This window comes from Macaca nemestrina, chromosome 17 (assembly GCF_043159975.1).
Source record: "Macaca nemestrina isolate mMacNem1 chromosome 17, mMacNem.hap1, whole genome shotgun sequence".
In the NCBI taxonomy this organism is placed as follows: domain Eukaryota; kingdom Metazoa; phylum Chordata; class Mammalia; order Primates; family Cercopithecidae; genus Macaca; species Macaca nemestrina.
Window position 1 is genome coordinate 90,132,115 of NC_092141.1, and position 14,930 is coordinate 90,147,044.

At 62.4% G+C, this 14,930-nt stretch overlaps 1 protein-coding gene across 6 annotated transcripts in view; it reads right to left on the reverse strand.

Moving 5' to 3' along the window:
- The window catches only part of LOC105469289 (apoptosis associated tyrosine kinase), a 45,731-nt gene extending 35,084 nt beyond the window's left edge, over positions 1–10,647 (reverse strand). For 2 of the 6 annotated variants that reach the window (XM_071081797.1, XM_011720156.3), the window contains exon 1: positions 10,364–10,496. Coding sequence is in view for 2 of the 6 variants with exons in the window: in XM_011720152.2 (XP_011718454.2) it covers positions 10,364–10,418 (55 nt within the window). In the remaining 4 variants the exon portion in view is untranslated. The other 4 variants (XM_011720152.2, XM_071081796.1, XM_011720154.3 and 1 more) reach the window with 4 other exon arrangements.
- Positions 10,648–14,930: the final 4,283 nt, after the last annotated feature.

Here is a 14,930-nt window from a genome sequence, read left to right on the forward strand (position 1 = left end):
TTTTTCTTTCTCTTTTTAGTTTTTTCCCACTATTTTTTGTTATTTTCTTTTTCTTTTTGAGATGGAGTCTTGCTCTGTCATCCAGGCTGGAGAGCAATGGCACAATCTTGGCTCACTGCAACCTCCGCCTCCCGCGTTCAAGCAATTCTGTGCCTCAGCCTCCTGAGCAGCTGGGATTACAGGCGCCTGCCACCACACCTAGCTAATTTTTGTATTTTTAGTAGAGACGGGGTTTCACCATCTTGGCCAGGCTGGTCTTGAACTCCTGACCTTGTGATCCACCTGCCTCGGCCTCCCAAAGCGCTGAGATTGCATATGTGAGCCACCCAACCAATTATTTTCTTTTTTTTAAATAAGGTCTCTCTCTGTCACCCAGGCTGGAGTACAGTGGTGCCATCAGAGCTCACTGTAGCCTCGAACTCCTGGGCTCAAGCAATCCTCTCACTTCAGCCTTCCCAGTAGCTGGAACTACAGGTACGCACCACCATGCCCGGCTAATTTTTTATTGTTTGTAGAGATGGGGTTTCATTGTGTTACCCAAGGTGGCCTTGAACTCCTGGGCTCAAGCGATCCTCTTGCCTCAGCCTCCCAAAGTGCTGGGATTACAGGTGTGAGCCCCCCATTTCTTTAGGAGCACAGTTCATCTGTTCATTGGCCGGTAACTGTATGCAACCTTAGTAGCCTGAGGGTTTCTGCAACAATGTATGTTACTATGGCCTATTGTATTGTGTGAAGTGACCTCTGAAGTTTTTATGCTTTTCAAATAAATCCCCTTTTCAAATGCAAATAAATGTCTTTTTTTTTTGAGACACAGTCTCGCTCTGTCACCCAGGCTGGAGTGCGGCGGTGCGTTCTCAGCTCACTGCAAGCTCTGCCTCCCGGGTTCACACCATTCTCCTGCCTCAGCCTCCCGAGTAGCTGGGATTACAGGCACCCGCCACCATGCCCAGCGAATTTTTTGTGTTTTTAGTAGAGACAGGGTTTCACTATGTTGGCCAGACTGGTCTAAAACTCCTGACCTGGTGATCCACCCGCCTTGGCCTCCCAAAGTGCTGGGATTACAGGTGTGAGCCACCACGCCCGGCCTAAATGTCTTTTAAAGAATCTTTTAAATCATTTTTTCCTGAATTTGGTTTTTGGAATTTTGATCTTTTGGGATTTCCACACTCAGAATGATGGCACTTGGGACTGTGTCTTTCGGGATTCAATCAGCTCCTGCTACAGAGAGCCCCAGTCCAGCGGACCCCTCCTCGGCCCTGAGCGCCAGGCAGGCAGGAAACTGAAGACCCCCCCGCTGAGTCAGAAGCAGGGCCCTGGGCAGGGGTGCGGCAAGACCCCACAGGCCTCCTGACACAGGGGAGGGGCGGGAGGAGCCTCTAGGACAGTGACGGCGTCCCCACAGGCCCTGGACGCAGCATGGTGCCCGGCCCTGAACTGTCCCCACAGTCACTCCGGAGACCAGATAGATGTGGGCACTGTCTGCCACGTGGGATTCTGAGTGGCAGGTGAAGACAGAGCAGGGGCTGTAAGTCACAAGACTCTGCCCCCACCAAGAGAGGGGAGCCCGAGTGTCCACAGGTAAGGACCATGGATAAGCAGGCCGGCCACGGTTACTTTCAGGAGAGGCCACATAAAATGTAAGCTTCCGGGACAAGCCCAGGACATGGCAAGGTCCGTGGGCCTGGGCCGGGTCCACCCAACACCGCATTCACTGCACCCGCCCACGCACACACTCGCCTCCCACCCGGGGCTTCGTGTACTCATAGACGCACACGTGCCCTCCACGCACATGCCTGTCCCACATGCTGGCAGCCCCAAGGTGGGCATCCAGCCCTCCCTCAGGGCTGGGACTAGCCCCACTCTCTGCTGCAGGGACCCCCGCGTGGTCCCCGGGGGTTACCACGCCAGCATCTTTAAGCCTGACTCTCCTGCCCCTCGACAGCCAACCCTGCAATCAAACATGGGTGCCCAGCCCAGCCCAGGGAGGGAAGCGAGTTCTGCCAGCTGGACACTCACAAGGGATGTCCCCTCTGTTGACGCATGACACAGCCCAGGCCCAGCCTCCATCAGCATGAGATGCCCCAGGGCCCACACCAAGGCTGTTGGGACGGGCACCTGGAATGCCCCTGGTTCCCCAGCAGGCTGATGCCTGACAGCAGAGAAGCTCCCAAGGGGCAGGCAGCTCCAGCTAAGGTCCCACAGCCCCCATCTCTTCACTCCTGGCCTGTCCCCGCTTGACACACACTGTTTCCCAACACCTTGGCCCTCAGTCCCACTCTTCCTGGGGGCCTACCCTCCTGTGCATCTCGGGCTCCCAGCCCTGACGCAGCCCGGCATCCAGCTGGCCCCCTAGGGACCTGCACAGACTGAGACTCTCCCTCAGTGCTGGCTGGGCAGCAGCAGGGCCTGCCGGGCTCAGGCTTGCCAAGGAGGAAACGGGCAGGTCCACGGCCAGGGCGGCCGAGCGTCGCGGATGCACGCCGGCTGCAGTTATTTTTAGACAGGACTCGCAGGGCCGCCTGTCACAGAAGGAAAAATAAAACAGAGTCTGACGCACCAGTTCGGGCTCCAGCAGCAGCTGAGCATCTCACCAGACCCCAAGGCAGAGAGCAGGGTGGGGGCCCAGCCTCCGGAGCCAGGGTCCGCACAGGATCCGTCCTCCCCGTCATTCATCCCTGGGGCCAGGAGCTGCTTTCAGGGACGCCAGCCTCTGGGCCACAGAGATTCCAGGCAGCTTCCCAGGGAGAGAAGGTGCCCGAGCCTGGCGGTATGCTGGTCAGTGTCTGCACCCAGCTCCCTGGGAAGGAAAGCGGGGCGTGTGCCAGCCCCTGGCGCAAGTGCTCCCGCCTCAGCCCATTTCAGGGTGGGAGCTGCTGGTGCTCAGCCCTGCACAGGGTCACGGCAAGTGAAGCAGCAGCCGCCTGCTCACGGCGCACAGACCTGAGGCCTCGTGTCCAGGACCTGCCCGCTGCCCCGAGCCTGGTTCCCACAGGCCAGCTGGCCAGGGCTGCCCGATACCAGGTACCAATCACCAAGGAGGAAATATTTCCAACAGGCACTCGCCTGAGGGGCTCAGAAGGGCTGGGCAGGCCCTGGAAAGGCTCCTGGCATCTTTCGCCACGGAAAGGCAGACAAGACCACCATGGGTAGCCCCACAGGCTCACGAGCCCTGGCGTTATGAAAACAGCAGCCGGCGCTGGTGGGAGGGGAAGCTGTGGAGACGCTCGTCCATGGGGATGGGGGCAAAATGGCATCACCTCCTGAAAGCTCCCTGGACAGTGCCCCACAGTCACACACCAGCACCCCGATCCCTGGGGCCGCTATACACACAGTGAAAACCGCAGGGCCCAAAGAGGCCAAGGCCACAGGACCCTGCTTATGAGACGGACGCCCAGGCCAGGCACCCAGAGACCAACACAGATCGGTGGCTGCCAGGGCTGGGGGCAGGGGATGCGGAGTGATGCCCTCGGGCACGGGGCTAGCCGTGCCATGGCTGCAGTCTTGGGAATGCAGGAAAGCCCTGAGCTGCTCACTTGACACAGGTGGGTCCTTGGTATGTGAATTATCTCTCAGTAAAGGGGCCCTCACTCCAGCGTCCACGATAGCAGCCCACGAGACAGCCCATGGGACAGCCACGGGACAGCCCACAACTGAGCATCATCCACAGTGAGCGAGCGAGATCCCCAACATGCGGCGGGGGAGGGTGCCGGCGAGCGACGGGCCAGGTGGCTGTCCTTGGGGCAGTGGCGAGTGATGGGCCGAGTGGCTGTCCTGGGGGCAGTGGCAGGAGCTCTCAGGGACTCTCGGGGGCTGGGTGTGCTGCCACATGGTTAAATCCACTGGGGAGAAGCCCCGGACCCGCACCCCCGAGGCCAGAGCGCGCCTGTGTGTGCCGTGGTCACTAGGAAGCCACACGCCTTTTTCCCAGGGGGTTCGAGGAAATTCCATGTGGGCCACACAGTGGAGCCCAAACCCTAAGCAGGCCCCACCGGCTACAGAATCCGCAGGACCACGTACAGAGGGAACCCAAGGCCCCTTGTTCAAAGTCACTAAGAAGTCCCAGAAGCGGAGAAGCGAAGCCAGAGCGGCCCCCGTGAGCGCCAGGCCCTCGTCGGGCGGCCCCCGTGAGCACTAGGCCCTCGTCGGACGGATCCTCACACAGAGGACGGTGTCCCCAGCTCCATCAAGACACAGCCTCAAACCGTGGCCTTGGCACAGAGGCGACTCGGCAGAGCCCTGGTCCTGGGCCAGGCTCCCCTGCCCCCCAGCCTGGCTCCCCCAGGCCAGCTGGCCAGGGCTGCCTGACACCAGGGGCAGGCAGGGGTCTTCCTGGGGACCCTGGCAGGTGGGTGGAGCCGGACTCCTGTCCATCAGCAGCAGGGACCCCACACCCTCCCCGAGGTGAGATGGGGATAGGCTGGCCACGCCCCACCATGAGAGGTGGCCTTGAGCAGCCCCGGCTCAGGACAGCATCCTGGCCCTCACTCCCCCGGGGGCAGGTGGCCCCAGCTGCCCAGACTCGCCCACTGCAGAGGCCCTGCCTGCTCTGGCATGGCCACCTCCACTGGCAGGGTCCCTGCAGGAGCAGGAGTCTCCCGACCACAGCCCCCACCCCCAGGCTGGCAACGGGAGCACAGCCTGCGTCCTCCCAGAAACCCCCACGTACCGGGCTCTGGTGTTGCTCCCACGCGGCTTTGACTGTGACTGTAACCCCAGAGTGACCCCCGGGTGTACCCCAGCCCACCCAAGGCCCCGGCCCCCTGACCCTAGGCCCCGGTCCCTGCAGAGGGAGGCTGGGGACTTGGCGAGGACGCCGCCTCCAGTGACAGTCCTCAGAGGTGCCTGGGAACTGGCTCCGGCCCCGTCCGCTGCCCTCATTTCCTCTGCCGGCTTCCTCTGCGGGGGGCGGGGAGGCCAAAGCCGCCGGTCCCACTGGCGCTTGTTCCTCTGTGAAAGGCAGGGCCAGGCCCAGAGGGGCCCAGACGCCAAAGCCCTCCTGTTACTGTGGCCTGTTGAGGGGACAGGGGTCTCCCCACCACAGACACGGGCTCCTGGGCCCCTGGATCTGTGCCACCACGGACAGGACCGCAGGCCATAGGCCCCACGGCAGGTGCTTTGCATCAGGCTCCCACCCAGGAGTGGTCAAGTGGGCCTCCCGTCAGCCTTGCCCTGAGGTGCACAGAAGGGTCAGGTGGCCTTCGAGAAAAACCCACCCTGGAAGGACCCTGTAGCCGGAGACAGGAGGCCAGTGACAGGAGGAACCGCGTGGTCCCAGGCTCGCCACCACACCACATCCGAGTAGACACGGGGGCACGCCGTGGACCCCCTGCCTACCCCGTGGCCTGAGGAGGAGGCAGAGGACGCCACGCAGCTGTGGCCCTGGCATGCTTCCTCCTCACACCCAGCCAAGCGCCCTGGCGGGTTCTGAGGCTGGGGGCCAGCACGTACCCTCATTTTCTTCCAAGGATTAACTCTTCCTAGGACGCAGTCAGAGTCTCCTCATGTCTTGAGGCAGCTGTGCTCACCCCTCAGACCCAAGGGGACCCCCAGATGCATGTCTGGGACCACGGGCTGCTGGCCCAGACGGCAAGGAATGGATGTGCTCACAGTTGTGGAGGGTGGAGGAGGAGAGCACGGTGTGGGCAGGGCCGCTCCCTCCGAGGCGCTGGCGGGATCCTTCCTGCCTCCCCGGCATAGCCACCCCAGGTGCTCCTGGGCTTGGCTTTGCTCCAGCCTCTGCACGTGGCCTCCTTCCCCCGTGCGCACCACTCCTCCCCTTTTTATCAGGCCCCAGTCATTGGATTCAGGACCCACCCCACTCCAGGCCGACCTCATCTTAACTTGATTACAGCTGCAAAGACCCTAGTTCCAAATAAGGCCCCATTCCGAGGTACTGGGCGGGCATGGGTTTGGGGTGACATATTCCACTCAGCAGATGCCTCCGGGGGCACAGGCGGGAGCACAGTTCCCAGGTGGCCGGGGTGGTGGGTGAGTGCAGAGAGGACGTGAACGGTCACTAGCCCTGGAGCTGCCGTGATGGCACCCGGGTTCTCTCAGGAGCCTCGTGGAACATGGGTGCTGCCGGACCCCGTGAAAGAGGTGAAACAGACACAGAGAAGTTATGACACCTGTCCATGGTCACACAGCAGGGCCCAGCTCAGGACACCAGCCCACAGCAGAACTCTCCCGTGAGGCAGGGTCAGGGTTGGGAGCCAGGGAGGCAGCGGCCATGGCGGGGAGTCGATGCGTCCCGAACATGCAGGGCGCCATAAGGCAGACCTTCCAGCATGTTCCACACAACACAACAGCTGCCAGCCCACCCCAGCCAGCTCTGGGGCACTCGGGCCCACAGGGTGGCCACCGCAGGGGCAGGTGCTGGGTCTGAACCCCCAGCAGGGGCTGCTCCCTCTGGCACACCCAGCGCCCAGGCTGGTCCTTTGGGTCACTGCACCGCCCCATGGAGGGAAGCGCACAGCCTGGCCTCCTGGAGAATGTGCCGGAATGAGGGAAATGGTCTCCCTCGGGGGGCCTCACACCCACACCCTCCCCGAGTGCCTGCACTCACGCTGGCAGGTGGGAGCCAGACCCATGCCCAGGGCCCATGGCCTGCATGTGACTGCTTCCCAAGGCCACTATCCACACAACCTTCCCATGGGACCCTCTCCAGGAACCCACCTCGGCCTGCACGCCCGAAGCCTAAGGGTCTCGGTGGGAGACCTGAGAGGAAGTGGGGGGATGGGCCCAACCCACGGGCACAGCTTCCCCTGGGGCATCCTCTGAGACCCCAGGGGGCGAGAGGAGGACAGGTAGCTCCTCCAAGGGCAGGTGCTTGCTGCCTGAGCCTGAGCGGTCTGGGAGGCTGCAGCAGCAGCTGCCTTCAACCAGACCCCACACATGGCGCCCGGGCAGTGTCAGCCGTGGGGCACCTTCCAAGGGGAGGACTCCCAGGGGCCACCCAGGCCCGTGGCCTCCTGCTCAGCCCCTTGAGCCCCTGAGTCCAGCCCTGCCCCTGCCACTAAGGCCACACCTGGCCCGGGGTTCACTGCCTCCTCTGCCTTCTCCCCATCAGCACCATCTCCCTGAGGCCCAGCCTGCCCAGCCCTGTGCCAGGGATCCAGTTCACATGAATGCTGAGAGCAAGCACCACTGCCAGGCACAGGTATTTCTCCCAGGAACCCCTCATGGCGCCTGGCTCAGGTCAGACACAGGGAGGAACCGTGGGCAGGAGACAGGGCGTGAGCCGAGGGACAGGGGAGAGGTGGGGGTGGCAAATCCAGGCTGCCACGTGTTCCGAGAACTTCCACAAGCTCCAAGCCCTGCCCACTGGTCAACAGTGACACCTCTGCATCGGGGTCAGCCATGACAGGCCCTGCCCAGGTACCCACCCTTGCCTCAGTGCACCACTGCTGTCCCTTCAGACCTGCCCATCACAGCCATTCCCACCTTACAGATGACAAAACGGGCATGGAGAGCCAGTCACAGAAGGGCCCGTCAGCAAACCAGAGGCGGCCCCAGGGCAAACTCCTGCTCCTAACTGTGCAGAGCATTCGACCCCCCCCCTTCAGGCTCAGTGCGCCTCTCTGGAAGATGGAGCAAGGCGGCGTCCCCAGGCCCACTCCCAGCCTAGGACAGCTCCAGGCCCCAGGGCTCAGGACGAGTAGAAATCACGGCGCTCTGAGGCCGCACCAGGGGAGGTGAAGGCTGGGGAGGGTGAGCAACAAGGTCAGCCCCCTCCCTTGGGGCACTCAGGTAGAAGGGGTGACCTCCGCTCGCTCAAGGCCATGCCACCCCCTTCCTGCCAGCCTGGACCCGGCCGTCCTGCCCACGCGCTACCTCCATCACCCTGCCTTCCCTGGCCGCCATGCCCACCCCAGAGCGAGGTTTCATCTGTGCAGAGTGGAGTTCAGAGAGGCTGGGTGAGGAGCCCAAGGCCACACAGCACAGAGGCTGGAGGGCTGCAGCTGCCAAGAAATCCCCCAGGGTCACTCACCCACGCTCCCGAGTGCCAGGGAGATGGGGGAAGAGCTGGGCTCCAGAGGAGGCGGCTCTTCCTAGTGCTCGAGCAGGCTCCTGGGCCGGGTGCCCCCCTGCCCTACCCACATCTGCCTGGCGCGGAAGGAGGTCGGGGCCCAAGCAGCCCACAGTCTGTGCCCACAGCCTCCACTCTAGCTCAGGCCCTGCACTCTCGGGCATCTTTGCCCCCTGTACCACCACAACTGCCATCACCTCTATGGAGACTGGCACCAGCTCCTGTGATGAACAAGGAGCTGGCCCGGCAGCGGGGCGGGGCCTGGTGACTGAGGTGAGACCCCTGTGCCCAGGTGCTGGCACTGCCCCAGATGCTGAGTGACACACAAGTCAACTGCAAGAGCCACAAGCGTGGGCCCCTCCCCTCTGGGTGCCCCCCACAGACACAAGCAGCCTCAGAAGGAACCAACTCGCTCCAGTTCAGGGATGGCAAGGAGCCAGCCGTGTGCTGCAGGAAGCTTGGGCCCTGGGGGGTCTCTGTCCCAGCACCACGACCTCCAGCACAGAGCCAAGTGCTCACCAAGCACTAAGCCCACCTGGGCCTGCCACAGGTACTGTCAGCGCATGTTATAGATGGGAAAACCAAGGTTCACAGAGGCAAGGCCAGGCAGAGGGACTGCAGCGCCGGGCAGCCAGGCTTGGAAGACAGGGCTAAGTTTAGCGGGAGGGCACGGGACCCCCCCTCTCCTCCCTAACCCCCTCAAGGGTGCTGCTGCAGAGCCTAGACACAGCCCCTTAATCCGAAGGAGGGTACTCTTCCCCACCAGCACCAGAACCTCAGGCAGCCTCTCCTGGCAGGTGGGCCCTGGAGCCCAGCAGGTGCCTGCAGCTCTGGCCCAGCATCTTGCAGAGGAGAGACACCCCTTGTCTCCAACAACTTCTTCTCCTCTAAGTCATTAAATGGACACATTAGAATTACTCAGATCACAGCTGTTTACCCAGGGAAGGGCAGAGCCAGTGCTACTCAAAGGCAGGGGAAAGGGCTTCTCATGGCGAAGGGCAAGGCCGGGCCCCAAGGGAGGGTGTGGGCTGAGGGTCCCCTCTCTTCTGGGGACAGAAAGGACCAAGCACCGTGGGCCACGCCTGGCATGCAGATGCTATGAGGACCTGCCCCAAGCCTCCTCCACCCCCTGCCCTCGGGAGACATCACAGCTGTTGTGGGGGCTGCTGGGCTCTGGGCCTTCACCTGCCCACCACCCAGGGACTTCTGAGCCCCAGGAGTCACTAAAGGAAGTCGTTTCTGAGCAAGTGACACCCACAGCCCTAAGCCCAGCAGACAGACCTCCCACCAGCTCCCTTCCTCCGAGAAGCAAATGCCTTCAGACCAAGATCTGCCCGGGGGACCCCCGTGTATCCCTGCCAGACTGCATGCCCTGGGCCCTGCTCCAGGGAAGGAGACACAGGAGATCGCGTCACATGCAAACACGCTTTGTTTGGGCTGGCTCAGCCTGGTGCCAGAGCCCCAGTGACGTGTGGGTGGGACTTGGCCCTGGGGCCATGGATGGCACAGGGCGGGGGGGCGGTTATCTCCCACTCAGGCCAAGCAGGGGCCGGATCTGAAGAAGCAGAGGTTAGAAAGCCCACTGCTTCCTGGTGACGGATGGGGCTTCCAGCTGCCCCCAGCCCCCTCTGCCTATCCCAGCTGTCCACCGCAGCCAGGAGGCCAGGCAGCCATGGGTAATCGTGCCCTGCCTGGTGCACTGGCCACACAGGGTAAGAGGCCTGGCCTCAGGTCCCCTGCAGCCAGCTTGACAGCGTCACCTCGGGCCCCCACTGTCAGGGGGTCTGGGCATCCACCAAGCCCCTCTCTTCTGAGCCTCTGCCCACTGGGCTCTGTCATGTGGACTGGCCCCTGCTCCCCCCACATCCCCCGCCCGCTGCTGGTGGCTGGGCAGGGCTCCGAGAACCGCTCCCAGCCTGGGAAGAAGCCTCCCACGCCAGGGCCCCGGACCCAGGAGAGGCCATGGCAAGCCTGAACCCCATCTGGCTGACACCCTCCACATCCCCAAGGGCCCTTAGTCTGAGACCAACTCTCCTGGACACCTGGGGCCCACGCAGGCCCTCTGTGCCCCAGTTACCTGTGCCCGGGAGGCAGCCACGGAGTCACGACCAGGCGGGGGACGCCAGCCCACAGGAGGAGGCCGGTTTGTGCTGGGGCCCAAGGCCTGCCCCTCCGAGATCTGGGGCCGCCAGGGGGTCCGGCTGCTTCTGCGACTGGGCTCGGGGCGGGGAAAGGGTTAATTTCCATGCAAACCGGGAGCCGGTGGGGCCCAACGGCATCACGTCCGCAGCGGAGGGAGGCAGCGGCGCGCAGGCCGGGCCGCCAGGGACTCACCGGGGTCGAAGTGCGAGCTGAAGGCGAAGCTGGGGTTGAAGAAGGACGACGACATGGCCGGGCCAGCGGCCGGCGGGCATCCCGGGCGGGCGCTGCGCTCAGGACGCCCGCGGCCCCGGCCCGCGCCGCCGCATCACCCAGCGGCCGCCGCAGGTGCGGAGCACGCCGGCCCCCGCGCCCCGCGCCCCCCGCCGCAGCCGCAGCGCCCGCACCGGTGGGGGCGGCGGCGACAGACGAGGCGCTCCGCCCGGCCCTGGCGCCGCGGGGCTCCGCTGGTGCAGTCCGAAAACGCGGGCGGGAGCGCGCGCGGAGCGGAGCGGGGGAGGGGGGGCTCCTCCGCGGCCGGGGGGGCATGGGGGGGCAGGGAGAGGGGGACACGGAGCGGGAGACGGAGGGGAGCATGGAGTGGGGGACACGGAGGGGGGACACAGAAGTGGGCATGGAGGGGGGACACGGAGGGGGGACACGGAGGGAGGACACAGAAGGGGGCTTGGAGGGGGGACACGGAGGGGAGGCATGGAGGAGGGGGGACGGGGGGCGTGCACGGAGGGGGGATGTCACGGAGCGGGGGGATGGGCCGGAGCAGGGAGCACGGAGGCCTGGGACTGAGAGGGGCACGGAGGCTGGTGGGTGGGAAACGGAAGTCATGAGTGGTAAGTCGTGAGTGGGTACGGAGGGAATGCCGGCGTGGGGGAGGGGGTGCTCCTAGGTGGGAAGGTTCAGGGAGACAGGTGGGGGAACCCGGGAGCACACCCAGGGCGGGGCTTGGTGCTCAGGGGCCCTCCCCTCACTTGGACGTTTGGAGGCAGCTGGTGTCCGTCCCCTTGCCCCATGTGCTTCGGGTGGCACCTGTGCTGGTGGAGTGGGGTCCTGGCTTTGCACACACGCCTGTTCTATTCCAGGTTGCGACAGCCATGAAGGAGGAACCTGGCTGAGTCTCCACCTGCCCTGGACTGTGCCATGTGCTTAGTGCAGCAGATTCGCCTGGGCACACAGGGGCCATCCCTTCCCTTATGTTTCTCCCAGCATCCCCCGTCCCTGCCCCAAAGCCCCACCTTGCAGGGTTGGGGCGGGGCAGGTTCCACCCAGCCCGCCCCTGTGGGAGCCGGGAGAATGAAGGTGCAGTGGAGGCTGGTCCTGGTGGCTCATGCCTGTAATCCCAGCATTTGGGGAGGCCAGGGCAGGCGGATGGCTTGTGCTCAGGAGTTCCAGACCAGCCTGGGCAACACAGCAAGACCCTTTCTCTACAAAAACTAGAAAAATGAACCAGGCATGGTGGCGCTCACCTGTAGTGCCAGCTACTTGGGAGGCTGAGGTGGAAGGATCACTTGAGCCTGGGAGTTAGAGGCTGCGGTGAGCCAAGATGGCACCACTGCACTCCAGCCCAGGTGACAACGAAAACTTGTCTCAAAAAAAAGTGTCCTGGAGACTCGCAGTTGAGTTTGATGCACCCTCATCCACTCATTCACTCACTCACTCACTCATTCATTCACTCACTCATTCACTCACTCACTCATTCACTCACTCACTCATTCACTCATTCATTCACTCACTCATTCACTCACTCATTCACTCACTCACTCATTCACTCATTCACTCATTCACTCACTCACTCATTCATTCACTCACTCATTCACTCACTCACTCATTCTGGGACCAGATGGCTAAGCCCCTTGGCAGGGCCCAGCTGGGGTTGGGGCCTGTGGAGCAGGTGAGAGGAGCCCACTCCAACAGGGCTTTTAGGAGTTTAGGGAGAGAAAGGAGCCTGTTCCCGGCAGAGGGGCCTGCAGAGATCAGGACAGGATGTTTTGGTCACGGGGCAGGTGGAGGCCAGGACCCACCCTTCTTTTCCTAAGGGGGTCCCTCATGTAGGAAGTTTCCTCCCAACAGGCAAAGCAAGGGGCCTCCACCCTGTTCCCTCGGACCTTAAGGGGCCCTGGCTGTAGGAGACCAGACACCAACTACACCTGGGGAGAAGGAGACAGGGCACCCAGAGCCTTCTTCCCGGCCCTGACTGCGTGGCCAGCCGAGGCTGTAAGGGGCATTGCCCCAGGCTGCCGTTGCAGGTGAAGGAGCCATGTGGGTAGAGTGGCTGATGGGGGCCTTGCGCGCAGGAGGCACTCAGAGGCCCTGGGCCACCTCGTTCAGTCTGTGCCTTCAGGGAGCCCAGAGGCCCGGGAGGATCAGTGCCACCCAGCGGCAGGGATGGTTGGTGCCAGCAGGCTGTGATACTGGAGTGCTCCAGTGTGACGGACAGAGGGTATGGCATACCCTCATGAGTCTCCACTCTGAGTCCCCTGTCAGGGCCTACCCTCCCCAGCCCAGGAAGGAATGCCCTCGTCTGCCCAGCCTGGAAGGTGCCCTGGACACCTGGACCTAGGCACGGGGAGGTGGCCAGTGGCCCTGGGTGGTTGCTGGTTGGCATGTTGGGGAGAGTTTCTGTCCAGAACTTCCGTGACCACAGTGGCCCTGCCTTGACAGCCTGGGCGGCAGAGTGAGACCTTGTCTCAAAATAATAATAATAATAATAATAATAATAATTGATACAATTAAACATTGTGGCCGGGCACGGTGGCTCACGCCTATAATCCCAGCACTTTGGGAGGCCGAGACAGGTGGATCACGAGGTCAGGAGATCGAGACCATCCTGGCTAACACGGTGAAACCCCGTCTCTGCTGGAGTGGCCAGGACAGCTTGCTGTGACCAAGAGCTGGATCCTCTCAGGTTTGCCTGTGAACACACACTGTACACTTGTGGCTGGGCCACAGCGCGGGGGCTTCATGCTGTGGATCTTCTTGGGGGTCCAGGAAGGACAGGGGAGAAGCTGCCCCTGGGCCCCAGGCCAGCACTCCCACCCCATGTGACCAGAGTGACACCCCTTCTCCAGGGTGCACGGGGCCCTCTGAGATTTCGCTGGAACCAGGAGTTCAGATGCTTCCACTAACCGTGACCTTAGTGGGGCTCCCCAGGTGCTGGCTTTTGCCCACACTGGGACAGGACCAGTGAGCACCTGTAGATAAAAGGTCCCTGAAGACATAGCTGTCCCCCATCCCCTGGCCTGGGGGAGGCATGATCTCCGCCCCCGGGACTCTCTGGAGCGCAGGAGGAGCTCACCGAGGAGCCCAGACTGGCTGGGAGAGTGTCCGTGCAGAGGCATTTCACGTCCAACAGGAAAAAGGCCAAGAGGCCCGGCGGGAAGCCCAGGTGTGGTGGAAAAGAGGGGGCAGGGGCAGGAGGAGCCTGGGGGTCTGGGGATTGGAGACCAGAGTGAGGCATGCACGCCCGGAGCAAAGTTTAGGGGGCACCCAAAACTCAGCAGTTATGCCCATCTGCAGATAAACCATCAGCAGGATGTGATCTGTCCATACAATGCAACGGTATTGGTCCATACACAGGACCGACGCCCTGACCACACGGTAACATGGATGACACATGCTACAACATGGATGACACATGCAAATACCATGCTCAGTGGAAGACATAAAAGGCCAGAGTGAGGCCGGGCGCGGTGGCTCAAGCCTGTAATCCCAGCACTTTGGGAGGCCGAGGCGGGCGGATCACAAGGTCAGGAGACCGAGACCACAGTGAGGCCAAGGCGGACAGATCACGAGGTCAGGACTTCGAGACCAGCCTGGCCAACATGGTGAAACCCCGTCTCTAACAAAAATCCAAAAATTAACCGGGTGTGGTGGTGGGCAAATCCTGGCTACTAGGGAGGCTGAGGCAGGAGAACTGCTTGAAACCAGAAAGTGGAACTTGCAAACTTGCAGTGAGCCAAGATGAAGCCATTGCACTCCAGCCTGGATGAAAAAGTGAAACTCTGTCTCAAAAAAAAAAAAAAAAAAAAAAGGAAAAGAAATCCACGACAAGCACAATATCCCAGTTTTGAATTAAGGTAAGAGCCGTCTTGGAGCCGGCAGCCCAGAAAGGGCAGTCCTGTTGTCCTGGCACAGGGGCCTTGGACAGCTGTCTATGTCCCCCTCCCAGGTCTTCCCGGCCTGGGGGAACAGTGAAGATCACTTCCTAGGCATTCGGCGCCTTCCCTGCTTTCCACAGGGTCCTCACTGCCTGGGGGTGGATCTCCGTAGGGTCCCCTTCTACAGACTGAGACCTGGAGGCTCCGGAAGGGGTCAGCGTGAGGAGTGGGCCTGGGGCAGGGGGAGGACGGGTGGGAAGGAGGGCAAGAAACAGAGAGCAAGGCAGGGCTCTGGGGAGGGGCTGCGGGAGTGTCCCAGGCCTGTCAGAAAAAAAAAAAAAAGGACCACACGGGGGGCTTCAAACCACAGAAAGGGATCCTCTCAGCTCTGGAGGCCAGAAGTCTGGGGTGGAGGTGTGGGTGGGGTCGCTCCCTCCAGAGGCTCCAGGGGAAGGTCCTTGCTGCCTCTTCCAGCTGCTGGTGGCCTTAGGCGTTCCTGGGCCTGTGGCTGCACGGCCCCAACCTCAGCCTGCGTCATCACATAGTCGTGTGTGTGTGTGTGTGTACATATGTGTCTATGTGTGCGTGTATGTCTGTGCATATGTGTAGATGTGTGTGTCTGTGTTGGTGTGTGCATGTGTGTGCATACA